At 35.7% G+C, this 20,705-nt stretch overlaps 2 protein-coding genes and 1 long non-coding RNA gene across 3 annotated transcripts in view; 2 read left to right on the forward strand and 1 right to left on the reverse strand.

The window, feature by feature from the left end:
- Nucleotides 1–20,705, forward strand: part of LOC105679680 (putative adhesion G protein-coupled receptor E4P) — a 111,765-nt gene that overhangs the window by 77,341 nt on the left and 13,719 nt on the right. The gene's annotated exons all lie outside the window — the stretch shown is intronic.
- l(1)G0289 (lethal (1) G0289) overlaps nt 7,219–20,705 on the reverse strand; it is a 33,086-nt gene continuing 19,599 nt past the window's right edge. The window contains exons 2-8 of the mRNA XM_067361172.1: nt 13,604–13,980; nt 13,041–13,427; nt 12,398–12,590; nt 11,644–11,853; nt 10,828–11,226; nt 10,261–10,397; nt 7,219–9,921 (exon numbers count right to left, since the gene is read on the reverse strand). Of these exons, the coding sequence (XP_067217273.1) occupies nt 9,853–9,921; nt 10,261–10,397; nt 10,828–11,226; nt 11,644–11,853; nt 12,398–12,590; nt 13,041–13,427; nt 13,604–13,980 (1,772 nt within the window). The 3' untranslated portion in view covers nt 7,219–9,852. The remainder of the gene's footprint in view (nt 9,922–10,260; nt 10,398–10,827; nt 11,227–11,643; nt 11,854–12,397; nt 12,591–13,040; nt 13,428–13,603; nt 13,981–20,705) is intronic.
- Nucleotides 13,991–17,538, forward strand: LOC137001931 (uncharacterized). Its single transcript, XR_010891745.1, has 2 exons — nt 13,991–14,605; nt 15,322–17,538. It is a non-coding gene; the product is annotated as an uncharacterized lncRNA (long non-coding RNA).

Here is a 20,705-nt window from a genome sequence, read left to right on the forward strand (position 1 = left end):
TCTGTTAAAAATTGTGAAAGCGAATAAATAGTTTTCCATATTTTAAGCCACGGTATAAGCTTTACAATAATTAGATATTAAATCTCTATTACTGTTTTTATATTGCTTATTATAACGAAGTGTGAAAAGTGGGTCGCAAAAAATTTTTTATTTTACATAATAGCATACATAATAAAAAGTTGTGCAATTTCGCTTTTGACGTTACGATCCAATATGGGTAATGGATTGGGCACGAAAATATCGGGTGCCTCCCACTTTTTATCTTTTCGGAAGGATGCATCCCCCGGAGAGGAGATTTATAATAACTGCGATATTTTTTGCGCGAGAAGGATGGTCGCGGCCGAAATCGATAGAGCTCGAAATTCATCCGACTAAACGACGAAGCGAGGCGGAACGAAAAAGCAGAATAATAAAAATCGAACGCGCGCACGAGGAGAGTTGTAGTCCTCGTGGGAAGCGGAACACGTGCGAACGCGTTAAGGAGATCAGCAATATAAATGCACGGAATATAGACAGTGGTATTCGCGCGATAGTAGGCAATGTGTGTTTTACGACGCGTCACGCTTTGATGCAATTCAAATTGCCATGTGTATCCCGCTGTCACTCTTGTTCCGTCCCAACAAGAGTACACTGACTGCGAATGACGTCCGTGGTGCACCGAAGGCAATTCCCGCTTTTGTCTGCGACGAAATACAAACCTGATACGGGCGCGTTTCGTATTTTTTTGTACAAAGAGTGGTCGAACATATATTGATTGAAGGATTTATTCATATGCTGCGACTGCGGCAATATGGCCATCATAATAATATCGGATGGATAAAATAGCGGTTTGTTAGCAATTATGTATGTAAATCGATAATTAATAATAGCACGTTAAACAGTTGCGGTGCAGTTGTGTGTTGCGCTTATATTATTCATCACTTTGCGGTAAATAATTTTGTCGAACATACACATGCAACGTTAATGAAATTGCTAAGCGGTTTATAGAGACAAACAGATATTTTTTTCATATATTCACAAGTTGAAAGTAAAATAATAGTAAAATAATTTATTCCAATGCATTTGTATCGCTTTGCCGCAATGCAGTGGATAAATATCAAAAATTAAATCTGCCGTACATTAATTATATTATTAACAATAATAAGCGGGTTAACAAGCGAAGCATTTCGTATTAATTCATGCGTTAATAGTGGCATGCTTGTTTCTTGCTTGGTGCTTGCAAGCTGTGCTGTTTCACGCCGGTAGCAGGCAGTATCATTGCGTAGTTTCAGTCCGCCGAGTTTCCCGACAGCGCTCCACACAATCGAATGCTGTTGTCGTGCATTGCATTCGTCGACGGCTGTCCGGGACCAAAGGCAAAGTCAAACACAGGCGTTAAGCAAAGATTCACGTCGGGCTCGGTAGCTGCTTCGTTTGAATTAACAATAAGCAAGCAGCTTGGTAGAAGATTCGCTGTATTTAACTTTATAGTGACAAAGGTCCTACCTTATGACGTTCTTCGAAAGCTTCTCTCGCAGCTTGCATCCGCAACGTGCACATTCTTTGATGCTCCCTCGAGCATTCTTTTTCCGCTTTACGGGCACGTAGCTTACACGAAATGTCGAATATGTCTCAAATGCGTGTGAATTGTTTCTTTCGGAATTGGTGTCAGTATGCTGTCTCGAAAATTCTGTCGAAGGTAGAACGTGGCGCGACATCTTGTAATAGGATTTTCATGGGATTTATAATGCACATGTAAGGAAATATATATAAAAATATGTAAAATATATAAAATCAGCATGCAGCAGTAAAAAATTGATCGGTTCTTTAAAAATAGATTTTATTAAACATATTTTTCAGAAGCAAATAGAATATCCATATTTTAAAAAACAAAACTGCAATATTTATTTGCAAAATAATTTTTATTACAACGTGTATCACGTTTGTCTCAACACATGTCATTTATAACCTCGAGCCATGCAAAAACAGATTTCTGCGCAAGATGTTAGTGCGTCGTGTATTCAAAACCATTTTACATTCGCGATTATTTTTGGAATAGTCGAATCGTGCTCTTGGGGGAATATAGATTTATTGAATTTCTGTTGTACAATCGCATTTTCTGAAAAAAAATGAGAATTTATTATATCAGTACGCTTATTGTATATCTGACGGTTTGTTTTTCACTAATAACAATGCTATTAACAAAAGAGTCCACGACAATGCATGCACGAGAATTATAAATCCTGTCCACTGGGAGAAGCACGGTGGTTATGTTTGAACGGTGGCACATATTTCGCCGTAACAATTAGCGGTAGCGATAATTATTATTGTATTATATATGCGCTCTGGGATTTACGGACTGGAGATGCGACAAAAGAGCTTTGGACAAACCTGTAAATTAGTGAGAAACGAAACGAAGATATCAATAAACGTGATATTGAGATAAATTTAATTTTTTAGTGATATAAATAATTTCATATTTCTTGATTCAATCGTGTATCAAATAAATTTTAACAACTTTAGGAAAAATTAAGATATAAAAATTATTAGAATTATTATTGAAAAATATTTCCGCTTTTGTTATAAATTCGAGAATATTAAAATAAAAATATTAACGTCCTTATAAATCAAGAATTAAAGCATATTATCAATTTTTGCACTTGCAGTTAAACACGAGTCTGATGGCTTACATTTCAAGTATGTCTAAATAATGGCAATGCAATGGTCATTCTTTGGGACTCTCAATATTATAAATTGTAAATAAATGATATAATCGCAATCATTATATTATTTGAATTTGGGATTACTATTCGGCGTACTCCGTTCCAATTAGTACGTACATTTTAGAAAATATGACGTTTAATATAACTTTATCATAACGTACGTCACATTCATCATACAAATTCGTCCTCCGCACGTGTCATTTATAACTCCAAGCAAAGTAAAGCGGATCTTTACTTTAAGTGTTAATAGTTACATATTAAAAGTTATTTTACGTCTGTGATTAATGTGAATAGTACGTACTTTTACAAGAATGTAGATTTACTAGATTTTTCTGCTTTAGAAATCAGTGACGTGCTTTTCGAAAGCGTGAAGAATACATGAGCGCAGTTGTGTCATTATTTATAATTGCTTTTGTATCGATATCATTGACATCGATAAAAGAGTTTATAACAGGCCATTGAAAGAAGTGCAGACGTTACGTTTGATGGGATAACATGTTGATCTATAGAATCTTGCAAAAATAAAACTCTGCATAGACAACAGCGCTATACAAATAACAACGGTGATGTGTTTCACTGTACATGCCCTCAGGAATATACCGGATGAAAATGCAACAAATTCCGGTTTAAAGAAAAGAGTTACATGATTTTTAAAACATTATTATTAAAACACGATTATTAAAACAGCAATGGAATTAAAGTATTAATCTACCACTAAACGTAATGAAGTAATAATAAGTTTGATACTTATTTGATATTTATTTTTAAATATTATATAATTAATGCTATAAATAAATAGCATTCTAAGTATTTTATAATGTGATATTAATATATTACTTATTTCAATTCCATATTATTAATTGTCATACGCATTTGTTTTAATTATCGGTGTTTTACGCATCTGTTTTCTCAGTTAAAGATTCCACGCCGCACTTGAGACATAATCGATATAAATGTCATTGACAGTATCGCACGTGCCGTCGCGTTTATAGAGACAGCACGATATTCGCAGCAGCGAATCGATGTTCGGAATTGCACCGGTGACCTCATAAAATTTCGCTATTGCAATCCGAGACGTAGAAATCCTCCGAAGCGATGGTAGCACTTTACATTCATAAACAAGCAAACGCACGTACGGCATAACGCTGACATTTTTGCGGAATATCGTAACATTTATTTTTTTTCATTTTTTATTCAAGACATCAGTGTCACAATTTCCTGTTTTTTAGCCTCCATTTTCTTGATTCTTATCACGCTGATAATAATTTTTAAAAATTAAAATATTTTTAGAAAACTAAGTAATATAATTATAACAGAATTTTAACAATTAAATAATTGGCTGAGCGATTTCTTCTGACAATATTTTTGATCGAATCTTTTCTTTTCTGCTATTGATACTCGCTGATTTCTGTCAATTATTCTCATTAATGGCGTCTCAAATGTGCTAATTACATCTCGAAGAGCTTTAAATCGAAATCTTTATAATGATCTCAATGTTTGACGTAATTGCAAAATGCTTTAACGTTTGATTTTTAAATATTTCCATAACTAATCCGCGCTGCTTCACAGTAAAAAGTATTGACGCGGAAGGAGGAAAACCGCGTAGCTGTAAAAGGTTTTTACAGCGCGATAAAAAGTGTACTATCCTCGATGCACCGAAAAGTGGCGGCTTTTGTCAGGTATAGTCAGGGTGAAACAGGATTCGCTACGCGTCGAAAATCTCTTTCGTTGGGAAGACTCAGTAAAAACGCAGATAAAGCTCGATTTTTAAATCTGCGCAAATAAATCCCGAAACTCTCAATGGAGTCTGCGCGATTTTTTTTCTTGCCAAAGTAATAACATTCGGAAATCACATTTAGCGATACATGAAGCGTTAACAATGATACGATCTTGACAGAGATTGAATGTGTGTGCGTACGTGAGGTATCTATTTTGCAATTTATATATTTATGAAACATTGGAATTTCTCTTATAATCGTAAAATAATTGAACAAAAAATGCGTAATTATCTTTTGTTACAATTAAAAAGTAGTTTCAGGAATAAAATTACTCTTGATATTTTTTTAATTCTTACAAATCACAAGAAACAATCGTAATATAATTATATCATTTTCTAGAAGTAATTTAAATAAAATTGCAACAAATAATAATAATTTCACGTCATTTTTAATACCAAATTTTATCTTTGTGAAGTTCACATTAACTCGTTTTGACGCGTAATCCAGTATTCTTTGCTCTACGAAATACACTTTATTTGCAAATTGACGAAAGCACGAACTTCTCAAAATTGTAAATATTATTAGAATTTGCATAAAACAAGAAGCGCGCAAATCTACCAACTCGACAGAAATACACAAATTATAAACGCGAGAAGTATAATTATTTACTTAGTGCATGAATACACATCCAACTTTTGCTCATGCATGAGAATACACTCATTACTCCGGTGCAATTACATATTCCTTTTAGCGTACTCTCGAGAAAGACGGCAAGAAACATCAGACATTCCTACGGATGAGATAAGTCGGTTTTATCGTCGGCGCGTCAGTGTTAATAAAAGTTTTATCAGTAATGAAAGAATAACAAGTTTATACTTGCCATCATTAATTCCATTCTTCATATTTACATTCTTTAATAATAAAATGAAAAATAACTCCTTTCAAGTATACAATGTAATATTCTTTTTATTACTGAGGGAGCTCTTATTGGCATTGACATTGAAACATTACGGTTATTTTTCGCCATTCTCTTCGCGGTATATACGTTTCGTACGAAAGAGAGCATGACATGTCAACGCCGCATTCCCACGAGAACGCGTACGTGTTTCAACGTATCCTCATCGGTATTACGTATTACGATGGCACATGTTCTGTATATACGCGCTATGCACTCCTGCGAGCAACGATGTGCACCGGAGGTGTTCTCGTCGCAATTTCCTCGTCGTGAAGCTAAATAGTTTCAATACATTGTGCTTGACGTTAGAGATTTCGAACGTTCAACACTATTCCGCGCTGTATGTTATAACAGTTTCGTAACAATGACAATGGCATGTATAGAATTTGAAATGCATAGAAATCAAGAAAGTCAATATTTATAATTGAGAGAGCACAGAACATTTTAAGAATGCACGATGATAATTCAAGCACTTTTTGAGGTTTTTTTTACATCAAAGAAGACAACTGCAATTATAATAAAAATAATGTATAAAAATATCATATAACGTTCATATAACGTTGACATAAATTTATCGTTAATATTCAACATTTGTTTTTGGCATTTATAACTTTAAGCAATATAAAAGTGACTTTCTGCGCAGAACATTCGCAGGCAGATTGAAAATTATTTCTCGAATATTTTGGAGCAGAATCGAGTTTATGATCTTGTAAAATTTCAGAATTATTGGACTTTTGCTATAATTTCACGTTTTCCGCAAAATGAAAAATAACTGTGTCGACACGTTGGCTATATGTTTGATGGGTTAATCTTTTATTAATGTCGATATTATTAATAAAAGAGTGCATGATGGAGTAGGAGGATGTATATAAAGATGGGGCAAACAAAAGATATTGCATGCTTGACGAATGTAGAATCATTATATATGTAGTCGCGTTTAGGTTCTGAATATATTGGAGAGAGATGTCAATATATTGTGGTAACTTGGATAACTGGAGTAATTGGGATAACTAATCACTCGAACGATGATATCAATCAGGATTAGTAACGAGATCGATCAGATGCTTGTCATTTTATTATTATTTGAATTATTTATATATTAGATAAGCATATTTCATTTTTAATATTTTTCGAAGAAAAATCAAGACCAGATATAAAATTTATCAGCTCAAGATATAAAGTTATCAGACATGTCATTAAAAAATCTCTAATATTATGCTAATCCCCACAAATTCAACATTAAGTTGCGAAATAAAACTATTTATATGCTATCGTGATAATGGTTGATACATTACTTTTTGCACCAAATAAAAAATAAGATCAAATAGTAAGACGTGAATCTAACAGCAAGACTTACACTAATATTTTAGATACGTATAATTAATTACAAAAGTGATAATTATTATAAATATTACGGTGAATGAATCTTACAAATATAATTAGTTTATTAGCTATATATTTTAATGCTGGATTATTACTTATACTGCGCACATTTATTTTTATCCGACAAATATTTCATCAAAATAACTTTCAAAATTTAATTATTTGCAATACATGTAACAGTTATGCAAGTTGCATTGGTACACGCGAATGTAATGTAATGCATCCAGTGTCACCTGGTAATCGCAAGACGAAACTGCCGTCTATTTATCGACTGCAAGTACGTGGAATATATAAGATGACGCAAATAAGCAAAACATCATATTTTGTTTTTGCAATGAGTTGTATAATGATTGACTTATTGATTTTACAAAACAGATACGTATTTTATTTTATTTTTGCGATGCTAGCATCGGGACTTTTTTGCGGGGAAGATATTCAAAAAGAAAATAGACATAGCGCATACTATAATAATTATAATATTTATTATCACAAACTATGAGTTAAATCGTACACAGTAATGTAAGAAAAGTTTACAAGTTCGACAATAATTCACTCCAGTTTCCTTCGTTGGCCCGTCGTGCGTTGAAACTGCAATTGCAAGCTCCAACGTGACAATAAGTCGACAAAGATATGTATGCTATGAATCTCTATTAACGAATTACAACTTTTTACAATTGCATTTCCCTCGAATTTCGCGGGGAGTGCCAAGACGATCTTTTAGAAACCGTGCGCAAAAAAAAAGAATTTACTGTCACAGCAAATTTTACGTTGTCATGACAAAATATGTTAATTAATATGCAAACAGCAAGAAGTTTGCTGACGAATTTTGCTGAAAATAATTCTGCTAATCTGCAAATTATATCGCTGTTATAACAAATCGATTTCCATCATCAAAATGTGTATCAGTAGCGATAATTTTATTGCAAAAGCAAAATACATTTGTCAGAAATAAATTATTTGTTGCAGCAACAAATTAATGTGTTTTCATAAACAAATGCACGCAGCAAAATTTATCTATTTTACCAACAAAATTTTATCACTATCACATTTAATGTGCTATATCAACGATGATTTCGCTGCGATGGCAAAATTCTTTTTTTCCGCGACGGGTCGCGATCAATTTCTTCGCGATAATTTGTAATGAGATTTTTTCCCTCCGGCTATTTGTCGCTTATCTTATTACTATACACGATACGTTGCCTGAAAATTTTCACGAAGAAGGCACCCTTTTGACAGTGAATAATACACTTAAAATTAGATAAAAATTATATTGCATCGTAGAACTACTATATACACTCACGACCTAGTAATATAATAGATGCTATAAAATTTTTATATATCTCGTGCTATTTCTTTTCTTCTTCTTTTCAGTTTATTTATATTGTATCACGCGTATTATAAGGTGCTCGTGTGATCCTCCAAAAATGTCATCGTAAAATATAATTGTATATATATATAAAGAACTATATAGTATATAATTATTTATATATATTTTTATACGTGTCTGTGTGTATGATATACAATTACGATGAAACTACAGTTCATACGTGATTTCGTAATTCACATATGCTTTTTGGAATGTACCGACAATAATGCGAAGGATTCTTTAATGTTTGATCGATCTTAAATTAATTATAAGTATTATATACAGGGTGTTCTAGACGTTAATAGCAGATTCCTGAGGTTATTTGAAGATAAAAATTTTAATGCCAAAATGTCGAGGCTGCTAGTTTTTGAACAAGAAAGATACAAAGTTCACCAATCAGTTTGTCAAAATTTCACGCTGAGGGACATCGCATGTTAAAAGGGTCCTTCTACAACACTTATTCAGCTTGATCGAAATAATAATACTTGAAATAAAGTGAACAATATGTCAGTATTATTATTTCTATCGAGCTGAATAAAGTGTTGTAGAAGGGCCCTTTCGATATGTGATGTTTCTAAGCGCGCGAAATTTTCACAAGCTGATTGGTGAACTTTAAATCTTTCCTGTTCAAAAACTATAGCAGCCTCTGCATTTTGGCATTAAGATTTTCGTTCATAAGATTTTCTAAATAGCCTCAGGAATCTGCCATCAACGGGTGTAACGGTAAGTCGAGGACACCCTGTATAAGTAATTTATTTTTATATAAGAATTATATAAAAGTAATTTTAAAGTATTCTTTTTCCTTCCGGGAGAATTCACCGAACTGTAGCTTCAGCACGCTATATCAGAACTCAAACGTTCGGTTTACTCGTTGATTCTTTTTCTTTTTTTTTCGAAAATTTTTTTCGAAAACGCTGCATGAACATTACGTATATAAAACATTATAATTTGAGTCTAACGATAAAGAAAAAACGAATTTTTAAACAATAACAAGATATACCAACGTGCTGCTAAGAATCACATAAATGCTCGACGGACAAGCGAGTGAGCTTCCATGTATTACGAGTGCCGTCGTCCGAACGGTTTTGAAGAACCGTTTTCTCGGTTTTCCTAGCGGATCGGCTTTTATCTCCGCAGCTCCGGGTTATCGATTGTGTTTTAAAAACTTCCTTCTATCGTAAAAATGCTAGAATTCACAATCTCCCCTTGGACTCCGTTCGGTCGCGCGAAGCAACCTTTTTTTTTATCATTGCACGGTCCTCGTCGTGAATTTATCGTCGAATCGTTCTATAATCCGCAAATTTATCTAAAGAGAAATTCTGTAAGCGTCAAATTTTCAAAGGAATAAATTTTCGCTTATCTAATTTTAATTATTAACCTTAACAAATCTTGATAATATTTGGCATACTTTCACATATAGTCAATTTGTAAAAATGTTACAAGAAATACTTGCGTATTATAGCATTGTCGAATTATTAGAGGAGAAAAGAAAGAGATGGATAATCGTTTGCTGCTACGAATAATCCATTGCGTCTTCGTCGCGTCGCGTTTCGCCGTGAAAAGATGATTGTTCATTATTTACGTGATTGTGTGCAAACATGACGACTAAGCGCGTCCTCGCGAGTTAGACGTATCGTAGCGTGTCTCATTCGCAGACTCGGCATGCCGTACAATTAATAGGAAATTTGGTCCGATTGACTGTGACTTGATTTCTCTGTTGACATCTCATCACATGTGAATAGTCGCGGCCGTGTAACGGGCTTCGCCTCTTCGCCAACTCCATTGGCTCGGACGATACTGAAAGGTCAATCACGTAACAGATAAGATTGGTTTGCGAGATATTAATGTGTCCGGTATTTAAAAATCAACAAGATAGATAAGGGAATAAATATACGCTAGTTAATCAAAGTGGAATGCGCAAGTGAACAAACAATTGATAATCACGATTTAATAATAAAGTGAGCAAGATAACTCGACAATCAATATTCAGTCTTTAGTAGAATCAATATTTTAATCAGCAAGTAAGATCGATGCGAGCTATGAATGAATAATAAGGAAGAGTGATAAACAGGGAAAAATCTATAATCAGTCGTTTACACAGCGCTTCTAATGCAATTTAATGAACACTTTTCTTACCCTGATAAGCATCTGGCCAGATGTGCTGTGAGGATTGCGATAAGCGTATGCACCCCAACCCGCAAAACCTATCACTAGGGCGACGACAGTGAGAATACCGATTATTCCCGAAACGCTCATATTCATGTTGTTCGGAGCTGAAAAATAAGAAGAAAATCGTCCGGTAAGAAAATTTAATCGTATCACGTTATTCAAGATTTCGAAAAGAATTTATTACACATATATATCCGTCGATTATTTTTCATTCGTGACTAATGATCAAAGGATATCGTTAAGCTTCGTATTGCAAAGTCGCAAAAACTGCGCTAATGTACAACCAGTTCTACAAGTGCGTCAACAAGTTTAATTTTCTTGTTTGAATTATTTTTTAATCATTTTGCATCATTTGTTTGCGAAAAACATTTACCGTATAATTTTGTTTAAATTTATCATAAACTGATTCGCGCTAACTCAACTATATATGCCGGCAATTTTCTTTAAAATTAACTTTGAATTATTTTACACAATTTTTTTGCGGGAAAAATATAAAAATATAAATATAAAAAGACTAAGAATTGAAAGACTTACTGGTGCTTTCCAAGAGACTGCTACCAGGTCTCTCTTGCTTCGCGGTCATCTCGTTGGCGGTGATCGATTCCTCCAGATGTACATGGCCGTCGTGATCATACTCTTCGCCCTGATATGTCGTAATCTGCGCCGAACAGTTCTTGAGCTCTTTAATATTATGCGTATCACAGCTCTTCAGCAGCCAGTCCTGCCGCTGTCGGGACGTGCCGGTGCTGCATTGACTCAATTCCGGGCACCATTTGCACTCGAAAGTGGGCACTTTGGTCACACAGTCGCGACAGTTCTCCTGACTAAGACACGTCGGCAACGCTTTCAGATAGATGGTCGTGCAGTTGTTTATGCCGTGGGTTTGATCGAAGGTGACGCGGTGGTACTCGTAGATAGTTTTTCGACGCACAACTGCAAAACGAATCGGTGAATTAAGTTTTTCTGATTACATTTTTCGAGTGCCTTCAAGTACAAGCGTCCAGATACTCGTGTGAAACGATAAACGGACATAGACATTTATAGTTGATCGCGAGAATTTATGTCGGCGTTCTAAATGCATAAATTTGAATTGATTTAAAGGATGCGTTCAAATAAAATAGTAAATCGCGCCATTCTGCATAATTTTTATTCGCTCTTAGTTGTTTCGACGCCAGGCCACAACAGCACACTCGTCCCGAATTTTTCTGCCGGTGTTTAATAACGTTATCTAGCGACGCAGATATTACGATATTTAATATTATCTCGCGACAAAAGCCGCCGTGGCGGTTACGCAATCGTCGAGCGGACGAGCGGACAAATTGGGTAACGAGCATGAAAGAGCGCACTTACAGAACACTGTTCTGTCCATGATGTAGGCATCGCTGACGCCGACCTTGACGGGATGCATCGTGTCCTCAATATGGTCGATCTTCATCGGTATGTCCGAATAGACGAACACGATGTCACCGTTCTGGTGCAAGGTCACCTGGAAAGTGAACGAGCCGGCATCTGGCTTGTCCTGCAGCACCACCTTGTCCCACTCGACCGTGAACGCCGTGCCTATCGTGCGGATTAAAAGGAATATAATGTCGCGCTGCCTGTTCATACGCATATTCCGCGCGCGCGCGCGCGCGAATATCTTGCGGCCACTGATCAATTTAGTGAAACGTGTAATTACAATCAATAAGTCACCGCGTTGATTTACCTCCTATGGACGCGAACGCTTTGCGACACGGCCGGCCCGAGCGAAGATTGAAAAGTCAGCTTGGAAAGATTCAAGAAGTCACGTTTAGAACTCGTTTATTTTATTAGTCGCAAGTGATAAGACTGAGCCGAAGAAAGTCATTTTTTAATAACAAGGGTCAATATTGAATATTTTGAGGAACATAGAAATTTCGGAAAAACTTGCTTCTGAAAAGCGTGAGTTATCGAAAATGTATGAACTATTAAAACAGCAAACACGTGGAAGACTTTGATCGAATCGAGACTAGTAGGATTCGATTGACAATGATTGAGTACGGCTTTCCTGCGGAAAGTGCAGGAACGGAGCGTCCTTCGAGAGCGCGCGAAAGAGAGCCGTCCGTTCGAGAATCCGATGACTCACCGTTGTCAGCGTACTTGACGTAACTGGCGTTCGACAGGCGGGTATCGAAATTCGCCATGAGCGGTGCAATGTATTGGGTGGCCGCCAGCCAGCTGTGCACGTATTCGCCGGTGTACAGGAAACCGCCGGTGGCGATAGTGATATTGCGCACCTTATGCCCGTAGAACGGGAAATCGAACTTCAGCTTGATGGTCTGCAACGGTACAGAAATCGCGTATCAGCCGTGAAATTTGCTTCGGCCAGAATTCGGCAATTCAGCCAAAATTCAGTAATTATCGGGAAATTACAACTGCAGTTTAAAAAGAAAAAATTATTCCAGAAAAAAAGAATCTTACACACACATTTTGGTATCGCTGCGAAATTATAGCTGTTAATGCAAATTTTGATACAACGGATTTAGCAAAATTATTTTCAGCAAATAAAATTAGTGTTTGTAACAAATCTCTTTACTATTCATGTAATAGAACTAGCATATTTTGCCACGACAGCATAGAATTTGCCAGCAAATTCTTATCTTGCTTGACGTGTTATTAATTATTAGTAATTAAGCATATTATACGTTGCTATGAATTGACATGCGCCACATATCTTTTGGTTTCTCACGGTACAACACAAAATAAAAAAAGAAATAAGCGAGTCTCACCGCGGCACGTCGATGACTTTGGCTGAGCAGATAATTGATTTTGAGATCCGGATGATTTTCCATGTCGACCCAGTATTTCTTGCACATATCCGATGCATTGAAGAATGTACTGTTATAATACAGATGGCTGTCCGTCATCACTTTGGTGACATTCTTATGATCGGCCGTTGTGTTCCCCACATCGGAGAACTTGCTGATAGAAATATCGCTGATATCGTCCGTCGTGTTACTTTCATCAGGGCCGATCGTCTGCGGCGTGACCACGTTTTTCGGCGTGGGCGACGTCGTGAGCGTTGGCACCGTCGTCTGACTGTTCTTAGTCGGCTGCTGCTCCTTGTTGGTGTTGTTATGTGTCCACGTCTGATTTGCCCAGACGTTTACCTTCGGCTACGAACGAATTATATAAAAATTATAAAGCGATTTGGAAATCGATACTTGAAATAATAATTAACACTTGAAGTGATTCTTAAGCAATCGAAATTTGAGCGAAATTGTCGCTCAAAATTACTGTTCGACGAGCGCGCAATATTATTATTCATCAATACATTTGTTGCTACACCCACCTCATCGACTGGATCAGTTTGCGATGGAACCTTCTTGATAGGCTTAGGAACGGAAGTGGTCGAAGGCGCCTTGGTGGTCGAAAAAGTCGTGGAATACGTTACTGTGGTCGTATTAACCGGGTGTATCGGCTGCACCGTCGGCGCTTGTTGCTCTTGCTGCTGCGGCAGTTGTTGTTGCGGCTGCGACTGCTGTTGCGGCTGCGACGGGGCTTGATCCTTAAGCGATTCGTCCTTCTGCTCAGTCGCCACCGTCGGCTTATCAGGTGTCGCCCGGCGTATTCTCGCTACATCCGTGCCATCGGTCAGTTTGATATTCATAGATCGTTGATCCGACAGTGACTTGCCCTCCAATAAGGCGTAATTGTAATAAGAATCATCTGGAATGGAAAAGAAAGCGTATGAAAAAATTGTCATAGTGCTAAAATCTTGAAAGGAAGTATTTTTGAAAGCAGGAACGATAAAATACTAGAACTACGTTTTCATGACGAAGAGAAAGTCAGATTAAAGTAAAGAAGAACGACGCTGTGGGATTTAATATGGATTCTGAAGAGAATTATCTTAAAGATTGTTCAGAAGAAGAATAAATTTTCACTCCTCGTTCACGTTTATGAAACAGAAATTTGGATTATAATTATAATCCAAAATCATTAATGAATGTAAAATTTGGATATTATTTTATTTTACTCATTTATGTGTAATGAGCGAAGACTCTGCTGAGAGTAAAACAGAATTATGCGCAATATCACTTTCTTTCACAACGATGGATTTAACATGGCGAACTAAAATGGCTTGTTTATTAGCCGAAGTGAGGACAGCGGCCACATGTAAAATTACTAATTTCTAATTAGCGACTGTGATGTAGCAAAAAGCGTAATGGTCCGAAAATTATAATGACTCCAATAGGCGATTATGCGACTAGCGATTAATTATGCAAATGGTAGCGATTAATTGTGCTGCTCTAGTTGAACGCGGCTAATTGGCTAACGGTCAAGAAAATAATTGGTAATTATTGTTAATCAATCTTTTCTATTTTTTTATATTTGTATTAATCGTGCTTTTATGATGGTGCGGAGAAATACGCGCTAAATGTGCGCACAAGAATTCATCTCGATTTGTCCTTGGGATTGCGTCGCAATTACGATTCTACGCGATAGATTATTGAATGATGACTCGAATCTATGACACATGCATGGCTGCATTACGCGCGTGCATTGTCTTCGGTTCGCACAGGTCCGTCGATGCGGCTCTCCCTTCGAGGGGATCGGATATCCATTTAACTGACGCGTTAACGTCAAGCCTGTCGTCGGTGTCCGAGATCAGTACCATGAAACGTGGATTAACCTCGATTTCTACGTTCGCGATAGCCGCGAGGCGAATAATAGACAGTTCGAAGGGGAAAGTGGCGCAAAACAAAAATTTCCCAACCCATAATTTGTATCAAACTTATTATCGTGATTTCATTTTTATTTAAATGAATAATTGCTAACAATATGCATTTTTTAGACACTTTGCAGAATGTAATCATTTTTTATCGGTAGCCGAGTATGAATTGCAAATTGTCTTTTTACATTTACGTGAAAGTAATGTAAATTGATGTTAACAATTTTGTTTTACTTCACAGACTATTATGAAAAATAATTGCGATATATATATATGAATAGATAGATTTATTAATAAATTATAGTGAAATTGCTTAACTCCATGACATAAAAAAGCAGTGCGTGTTTAGAATCGCTGGCGGAGAGGAACGGGAAGTTAGGCGGTGCGATCGACCGGATAGGGCAATAATTGGCGATCCGACAGATCGGAGCGAACGTGCAAGCTTGACGTCAGTGTAAACGCGCAAGCCGGAACTGATTGACCGGACAAGCCTTTCATCTTGGAAAGCTTCTTCTTATACTCTTTATTTTCGGTGATTGTATTTCTAACTTTCTTGATAACTGACTTTTTCATAGGACGCAGTTCTGATACTGCGTTATAAATTATGTAATTTCTAAAATATATATAATTTTTACCCCAAATATTCTCATAAAAAATTTTTGAACATACGCAGGAAAAGGTATTATCTCAGTAGCCGAAATTAATTTTTACCACTAAATGGAAAAGTATAAATAAGAACATGTTAATTTCGAAAAATAAAGCCATAATTGCGAAACAAGTCCGAAGAATTTTCAAGTGCGCATTAAAGAACCGACTTGATTTCTTAATATAATCCTTAATCGTTTCGCTGAAATACCCGATCGTAAATAACACGTCGGGCGGAAGATGCAATAGCGAGCAAGCGATATTCGCAGCTCCTCGCCCACGCGTCAACAATGCCAAATTGCATCGCGCGTTAAAATTTCGTCCAAAACATTACACTGGGTTCAACTAACCTATCCGGACCTAACGCAATTCCGACTATTTATTCCGAGGTAGTCACTTTAATGTTATAATCGCTATTTGAGCTGCGCATAATTTGTAAAACTGGATTGTAAATTTGCGAAGCTCAGTTGACCGACTTCCATGGATTTTAATATTCATGATGTTGACTAGTTCGAGGTAATATCAAAGGTATGAGTATGTACTTGTATGGAGTTTCAAACGTTTAATGCAAGATCGAGTCTCTTGACAAATAAATTAAATTAAACAGAAACAGTATAGCGTTCGAGTGCGTAGAACAGTCCCGCGCTTGCGCGCTTGTTTGTGCCTCCTGCATTACTACTTCAATGTTATTTGCTGTAATTATTGAGAAATATTGCAGGTCGCGCGGGATATTGCGAGGCACGCTAAAAGTTACAACATACGCCAGAAATATGCGTCTTATTCCGAACATTAAATTTCGTTCGTTTCAATTCACGTTCGCGTATTTCATTCTTTTATTCTCAGCACATTTTTGCGTACTAGCAGTAGCACAAGAAGAAATGCAGTGTGCAGCCTTGAACAAAAACGCAAAGTAATGAATGTTAAAATTAAAGCGACAGTGAATAATAATGTAGTGGTGGAATTAAATTTCGCTATTTTAAGGACAACACAAATAATTGAAATATGATATTGATCTAAAAGCAGATTGCAAAAAAGAAATTTTAATGTCTTTTTTTTTAATGTAGCTAGAGCATCCGAGATCGATTAATATTACGACTTCAATTAAGTGAATTTGCACTTTACATTCAAATTTACGAATATATGAACGCTGACGATACGTGTGTGCGTTGCGCGCCTCAAAATGCAATGCGCCGCGTGTCTCACGCGATACATGCTAACCAACATCCATTAGATAACCGGAGGATATACGTTTTTAACGTACAACGTTATATTTTGTATAATTAAAGCGCGAGCCGGTTTGCCAAGCCAACGTGAAAATGCGTTGGCGTTCCGACGTCTCCGCGTGTATGCATGATATATTTAGACGCGGTAAGTAAAAAAGATGTTACGATATTTTTACGACATAAATAAGTAGCTAAGAATAGATGACATCCCTCTTGGAATTATTTTGCAATGTCAATGGAAGATTTAGATAAGACTAACATAGAAAAAAATAAGGAAACTTAAATCTACGCATTTAATTAAAAATATATTAATATGAAACAATCGCGAACATTTTCTAACGATAATAGTCGTTAAACATGATTAAAAACGATAACGATTAATTTTATCATAAAGTAGGAATATCATATGATGTCAATATTTACGCCGTAAATAAATAAATTGCGTCGGTGCCATCATTAACCTAATTATTTTAATTATCGTATGAAAATATTCTATTGTTTCAATTTTTCAATCTCGAAAGAAACACTTTATTATCACATTTTGTCTAGTAAGTTGAAAAACAATCATGGCCTTGGGATATTAATTAGCGTGGAATTCCCGATAAAGAAACATATTCATCATTTGTGTTAGTGTTCTTTGGTTCGTGTCATTCTCTATAAAGACGGGCATAAAAAAAATAAAAATAATTAATTTCGGAAAAAATTATAATTAAAAAAATATTTGTGGAGATTTATTAACATGGAATTCTTGATAAATAAAAAAAGATATTCATCATTTACATTAGCATTCTTCGTCTTATATCATCCAGACATGAAAAAAAAACAAAAAAAATTAAGAAAAATTATAATTAAAAAAGATTGACAAGATTTATTGAGAAATCTTACTTGGTACATAAATTCGAAAAGTAAAGATAACTATCGTACATTTGATAGATGACGGTCTTTTTCTCACGACGTTACTTAGCAAGGTTTTCAATAAATAATGACTATGTTTCAACAATATCGAATGTATTAGGTATCATTAGATTAAGCAAATGCACGCGCATGACAAAAATAACTCATCTCTAAAAAGGCCGTTCGCACTTTATCCTATGTTGGGCACGTACGTCTGATTGTCCTCGTTCTAAATCTTTTTAAGGAGATTTAGCCATCGTGCAATCAACGACAAGTCCTTGGATTCACGATGATTAATTGACTTTAATACGACCACAAATAAGTCACAAGATTTATGTACAAATTGCTGATTATTTGAAAAATTAACTTACAAAAGGAAAAAAAGTTTGTCAGTTTTCTTTTAACTAACTTTTTCCTGCTTTGCTTTTTTTATAAAGAATGATATTAATATCTTTTCAAAAATATTCTCTTTTAAATTTTTACATTTGCATATAGTATATGAATAATTGAATATTAATGCAATTTACATACAATCGCGATATCAGCATTGTGACGTCAAAATATCACGGGATGCCTTTATTCGCATCGATCATTTCCCGCGGCATACTTTCGTTCACTTCAGATATCCGTCCGGCGTAATTGGATGTGCGTGAAAGGTTTTCCATGTACATCCGATAATAAGGCGCGTCCATTGATCCTATTACGCTCACGCTTTTTCCGCTTCCTTTCCCATTTTGCCGGTGCCCGCGATATCAGGGCGGAAACGAGGCGACAATCAATGTCAATGCTACACGCGCCACCACCTACATTCGAGGACAATCTTTCCTTTACGAGCGAAATATATAAGCGCCAATAAAATCCACAACTTTTTCAAGCGAGAAAGTAAAATGTAGAGATAGAAGAGAAAAAAAAACATTCTTGAATTAAGCAATTGAAACTCGAAGATGACGAAATGTTTCCGTGAAATCTGTAACAAAACGGCATTTGTGTCGATAATTCTATCGGCTTGCGTCATCGTCTAATTTGTCACAGAAAAATCCATGGTTCAAATGTCAGATATCGACCAGCGCTGTGAAAAAATGAAAGTGCGCAAACAGTCGAATCGTTTCCCAATCTTTCCGGCAACGCTCTTCCGGTGTAAAAATAAACAGAATCCAACGAGATTGGTAACGTAACACCTATGCAGTAGGTGTTGATTGAATATTATTATTACACAATATATGTTTAATTTTAATTTTATACTTCTATTTTATCGCGAATTTTACTATTGTTTGTAATAATAAGTACCTATAGTACACACACAGTTAACATATTTTATATCATATCTTAATCATATTTTTTTTTATATCAGTATCTTAACATGCAGTTTATCTACGAATGCATATCAATAAAGCGAAAAGTGATGTAAAACGACTAATTAACGTGATAAAATTTGATAAACAATTCTCGCGAATAATAGGCTTTCGCTGTATTCGAGATAAGTTGTATCAATCGTGCCGACATCATGATTAGCATAAAACTTGACAATGGAACGACAAAGAGAAACAGAACTAAAGCACATCGAAGCTCTTAATGATCTAATATGTCAATAATTGCTACTTATAGCAATGACGTGCAGTTTGTCTACGAATACACTGTTTATCTCGCGCTGTTTATCCTCCTTATCTCCTATCTGTTCGCATATATCGCTTATTCTTTCTTGTCCTGATAAAGCCGCTTAGAGATTACTTGTGAATTATTTTAGAAACTTTGTTTTATTTTAATGATTTGAATTTGCTCCTTTTGTACTTCGATAACTTTTTTCTTCGAAATATTTATTGCCTTTTTATTTCTTAATCATTTAAATTTTATCAAATTTTGTATAGAATTTTGTAATACTTTTACGAAATTCTTAATAGAAAAAGAAAATAGTAAATTTTGAAAAATAATGCTTTTTTTAAATTAAAAAAAATTTAATATGATTATATTATGCTTTTGTGTTATTATTCTTATTATCATAACAGGATGTTAAAAATTTTATGATAAAAAAGTCATTTAGCAAAATATTTTCTAATCTAATCTAACGCGCTTATTCTACTGCAACCACTTTCAGAAGGCAATTTCCGAAATAATTGGCGCGATGCAGCCAGAGAAAAGTGCTTATTGTTGTCCTAGATAAAGAGGAAAGTCTAAGGAACCCAGAAGACCGAGTATGCAAATGTACCGTAGCACCGGGTATTCGCGTTTGTGGGTGCTCGTTTGAGATAACGCGTCTCTTCTCTTTCTTTCTTTCTCTCTCGGTAAACGAGCAAACGTGGGTTGACTTTAGTGCTTGATAACGAGTCAAGTGGTTAAGATTTCGAGAAAATATTGTTACCGGAGAAGACGCAAATTGCCAATAGCCAATAGCAGATCGAATAATGCAGCAGTCCCTGGAATTCGCAGAATTATTAAAATTCGAAAAATATTTTTGCAATTTTGCACGTGTATAAAAATTGATATCTTTTCGTATAATCCTGAATATATCAAATACGGAATGAAAGACTCACAAACATAGAGAACTCTCTTTGCAACATTTGAAAACTTGAAATTGGAAATTTCAATAGATTCGATATCTAGAATTGTAGAAATATTGCGTATTCCCATTTTACAAAGTTTATAACGCGGTTCTAAGTAATAAGATCACCAGTCATTACAATCTAATCAAAAAGGTCGCAGTTATTACAAATTGAGCTCGGAGGATTACGGATAGAAAAATATTGGAGATATGCAAAGATGGCATAAAGTACCGGTCGATCGAATGCGTCATCTGACGCCATTTGCTTTCGCCAATGCCAAATGCGAGCGAGCGCGCATACATTATAATGATCACGAAGGCGGTGTTAACACGTAGAAGACGAGGCATATCAACGATTCGATTGAGAACCCAAACAAGACACCCGACTTCCAGACGTCGCCTTCGACAAGCAAAAAACATTTGC

The sequence above is a fragment of the Linepithema humile genome, chromosome 1 (genome assembly GCF_040581485.1).
Source record: "Linepithema humile isolate Giens D197 chromosome 1, Lhum_UNIL_v1.0, whole genome shotgun sequence".
Taxonomy (NCBI): domain Eukaryota; kingdom Metazoa; phylum Arthropoda; class Insecta; order Hymenoptera; family Formicidae; genus Linepithema; species Linepithema humile.